The sequence below is a fragment of the Misgurnus anguillicaudatus genome, chromosome 14 (assembly GCF_027580225.2).
Source record: "Misgurnus anguillicaudatus chromosome 14, ASM2758022v2, whole genome shotgun sequence".
In the NCBI taxonomy this organism is placed as follows: Eukaryota; Metazoa; Chordata; class Actinopteri; order Cypriniformes; family Cobitidae; genus Misgurnus; species Misgurnus anguillicaudatus.
This window is the reverse complement of record NC_073350.2, coordinates 21,922,747-21,926,543: the sequence shown is the minus strand read 5'-3', so window position 1 is coordinate 21,926,543 and position 3,797 is coordinate 21,922,747. Positions and strand designations below refer to the sequence as shown.

The 3,797-nt window shown below is 42.0% G+C and overlaps 1 protein-coding gene across 1 annotated transcript; it reads left to right on the top strand.

Moving 5' to 3' along the window:
* Positions 1-320: 320 nt before the first annotated feature.
* On the top strand, positions 321-3,379 carry snai1a (snail family zinc finger 1a). The gene is made up of 3 exons (XM_055184363.2): positions 321-624; positions 1,080-1,589; positions 2,163-3,379. Exons 1-3 carry the CDS (start codon positions 549-551, stop codon positions 2,345-2,347), a joined length of 771 nt encoding a protein of 256 aa, XP_055040338.1. The 5' UTR covers positions 321-548; the 3' UTR covers positions 2,348-3,379.
* Positions 3,380-3,797: the final 418 nt, after the last annotated feature.

Here is a 3,797-nt window from a genome sequence, read left to right as displayed (position 1 = left end):
CAAGTGTTTTTAACTTGAACAGATGTATGCTTTACTCACCAATTCTATTATCATCCTTTATTCATTATATGAACGTTAAAATCGTCTTCAAAACAGTTCCCTTACAAAAGCCTCAATTTGAATGATATGGCATTTTACACACACTTACTTAAAGCTGTGAAGTAAACAATGAATTTTCAGTGCCTAATTTGCATGATCCTGACAGACACGAATTAAACCATTCATTTATGTGTATTACCTGCGCGAAGTGCGCTTCGGGTCGTTCACACCTAGGCAGCAGTCAAGTGCTCGGTAATTAAATGAAGCACTGACGACACGGACTGCTGTAGGCTGTTCGCTTGGGCGGGTCCAAATGGACGTATAACCCACCGAGTCTGACAGACTTTTTTCAATAAGTACAGCCTCACTAATTGTAGGTCATTTCTGCAGATCAGCGTTCCGCATTGAGAGGATTGAGGTTTGTCGATTCATTTTACGAACCGTATCAACTGAGCCGTTTGAAGCGAGAGTTACCCCCGAAAATAACTGGATTAACTAAAAAGTTCAGCATGCCTCGGTCTTTCCTGGTAAAAAAGTATTTCACAAGCAAGAGACCAAACTACAGCGAGCTGGAATGCCAAAATGGTAAGTTTTCGTATCTTTTAAAGAGAATCTCAGCTAAGTTTTGATTATAAAGTGTGTAATACTTTTGTTAGCAAGTATTCAATCCTATAACTGCTAAATTAGATTTATTTCTGATGACTAAAATAACTGGGTTGATTTTTTTTGCATTCATCCAAACGGGACATATAAGGAAATGTCTTTTTATTTCCTGAGTTTTTAATGGAATGGCGATATATGTTTCCTTGTGAATTTCATTTGTCTTTAGTGAATATGGTTGCATTCATGAGGTGCACATGTGTTTTTTAAATCTTCTGTCTCAACTGCATACTTGATTCATTTTGTAGTATATCATCTTGTATACTTTATTCTTCTGCCATAAGTTAACACCACCATAATTTTACTACCAGCTTTATATCTATATAATCTGTATCCAAAGTATTGTAAACCTCACTGGGTGCTTATTTTTCCCATCCCAGACACTTTGCCGGACAGATACCCCCTGGCAGAACTTCCAGCCGTGAGCAATGACATTCCCGTGACTTGTCTGACCACCGGATTGGTTTGGGATGTCAGCCTTCTACCTACCCTGCATGACCCATCATCCCCAACCACCCTCTCCGCAAACCAGGGCCCGCTGGACCTCAGCTCGCCCTCCAGTATCAGCTGCAGCAGCAGTGGGGAAGAAGATGAAGGACGCACATCAGATCCTCCGAGCCCGGATTCGTCGGACACGTATCATCCCCAGCAATCCGGCAGACCTAGACGCAGCAGTAAAAACAGAGCCGGGCAAAGGGATGACAAGAGCGAGCCACCCGTCCCCGCAACCCGCCCAGCGTTCTTCTGTAAACACTGTCCCAAAGAATACAACAGTCTCGGTGCCCTGAAGATGCACATACGCTCGCACACGCTACCGTGCGTCTGTCCCACCTGTGGAAAGGCCTTCTCAAGACCCTGGCTTTTAAGAGGACACATTCGCACACATACAGGTAAATCACTTTATTATTTATATTCAAGTGTACTTTAAGCATGTCATGGGTTTGATCCTAGGGAACACACAATGTATAGCTTGAATGCACTAGTTGCTTTGGATAAAAGCAGATTTTCATTGTTTTTTTCCAAATGCACTTTTTTTATTTGATGCCTTCCGTTTAGTTTGGAGGTTTCCAAAAACGTATTAGTCAATGACTTAATGAATACAATAGCATGAATTTAGTGATGCACTCACTTGAGTACGCATTCATTGATCCCTCATTGTGTTGACGTCATCTTAACAATGTCACAATAAGACAATCTTGTCAATCAGTAGTGTGAGAGTAGAGATAAGCGGAGATAAGTCGATCAAGAATGCTAGGGACCAATTGTTATTCTGTCCTGCTGAGTGGTCACTTGTTTTGTGTACTTAAAATCATGTCTAAAGACTAAGTCCACATGATACAATCAGTCTACTTCAGTTAGCAACTGCAAACTAAACTTTCTGGAGTTTTCACAAAAGCAATCCTATAAAGTCAAGAGATAATTATTTTATATCTTATACCCCTCTAATTTGTCTTTTTTTTTAGGTGAGCGCCCATTTTCCTGTCCGCACTGTAACCGCGCCTTCGCCGACCGCTCAAACCTGCGGGCGCACCTGCAGACCCACGCAGACGTGAAGAAGTACCAATGCGGCACCTGTTCTCGCACCTTCAGCCGAATGTCCCTGCTGCAGAAACACACCACGGCCGGCTGCTGTCCATCCACAGCCTGAGGGCATGGGGTCACTGGGAGCCATTTTGTAAAGGAAAGAGGAACATTTCTGGTTTGCCAAGAGGCACTAATTCAGGACAAAGTGCCTTGTGAGATAATAATGACTCCGTGCCTTTTCTCGACAACAACACAGGACCACAAAACTGAACGTTCGAGTGGACTTGTATAAAACAACATGGTTGATACATTTCTCTTTACCAGGACTTTTTTATACCAAAGTACCACAAATGAAGGAGTTATGAATGTGTTTAGGTATAATAGCTTTTGGTGCCATGCAGCTTGGAGTCCTGAACCAGGAACAACTGTTGTCAGGTTGGGGGTGGGCTTAATGTGGTGGGGTATGTCTCTCAGCGTGACACACACACACACACAAACATATGCACACAGACAGACAGCTGTTCTGTGGTGCGGAGGCAGTGTGCTAACAGGTGTCCTGGCCCTGACCGGCACATCTCTGATAACAGGTGGCGTCTGCCCACTTCTCTAGAAACACACTCGGAGAGAGATCCATATGAGTTTAACCTGTTTTTAAGTGGGTTTTAGTGGGTTGTAACCTGCATGCGCAAAATTTGCATTGATGCCATCGCTTATTTTTTTACTGAAGTCTGTTCTTTGCTTTTCACAGCGTATGATGTACCACTCTATATTTTGTTTTGTTGTATCAGGGGATTACGTTTTAAAATGCACTCTAGTTTACCAAAGAGTATTGAAGTCCTGTCATTTTATATTATTGAAACCAATGATTGGACGGTTGATAGCAAAGCCATGTTTAAAAATGTTTTCTTATACCTCAATGTTTTTTCTAGTGATGAAATGCAACACTCCTGTATTTTACATTCTCAGTACATGTTTTTTCGTTTTCTGTCCACTGTGCGTATTCAATTTCCGATTTAACATTGACATTCGAAAATGTGCATGAAATTTTGGTGCAATTTTTTCCTCTGGATTTTTAGCGTACACTTTTTCATATTTTATGTCTCTTTGTATTTGTCCAGATCATTTTCATCCAATAAAATAATTTAAGTTTATACAACGACTATAGATGATTCATCTCGGATTTCAAAAAAAGGGGGAAACTGGAAATGACAACCATCAAGGACACGCGTCATACCGTTACCTGACAGCTCAACCAATTTGAAACTGTTGAAAGAGCTAATAGAAAATACAGTGCTTCATTTCCCGTGAATAGAAGTGAGTCACTGGTTTGTAACTGTGATGTTTGCTGGGTGGCAGGTGAACAGGTGAATTAACTCTGACAGCACAGGGACAACTGCGTGCACCTGCCACGCACAATGCCACCTGTCATGCGACGTGCACACACCCGTACTCGCGCTCTGCAAACAAAACGGTTTAGCTAGTCAGTTTGAGCGTACAGATGTTCGTTGCTCTTTAAGTCCGTGCGTTCTGACCACTGGATCCGTTTTTATATACAAGGCATAAAGATGTCATTG

What these genes read in the sequence shown, in the direction of transcription:
- snai1a (XM_055184363.2), top strand. Translation starts at nt 549, where the DNA reads ATGCCTCGGTCTTTCCTGGTAAAAAAGTATTTCACAAGCAAGAGACCA. An exon ending in CGAGCTGGAATGCCAAAATG is followed by an intron (nt 625 to 1,079) that starts GTAAGTTTTCGT and finishes TTCCCATCCCAG; the next exon opens with ACACTTTGCCGGACAGATAC. An exon ending in ACACATTCGCACACATACAG is followed by an intron (nt 1,590 to 2,162) that starts GTAAATCACTTT and finishes CTTTTTTTTTAG; the next exon opens with GTGAGCGCCCATTTTCCTGT.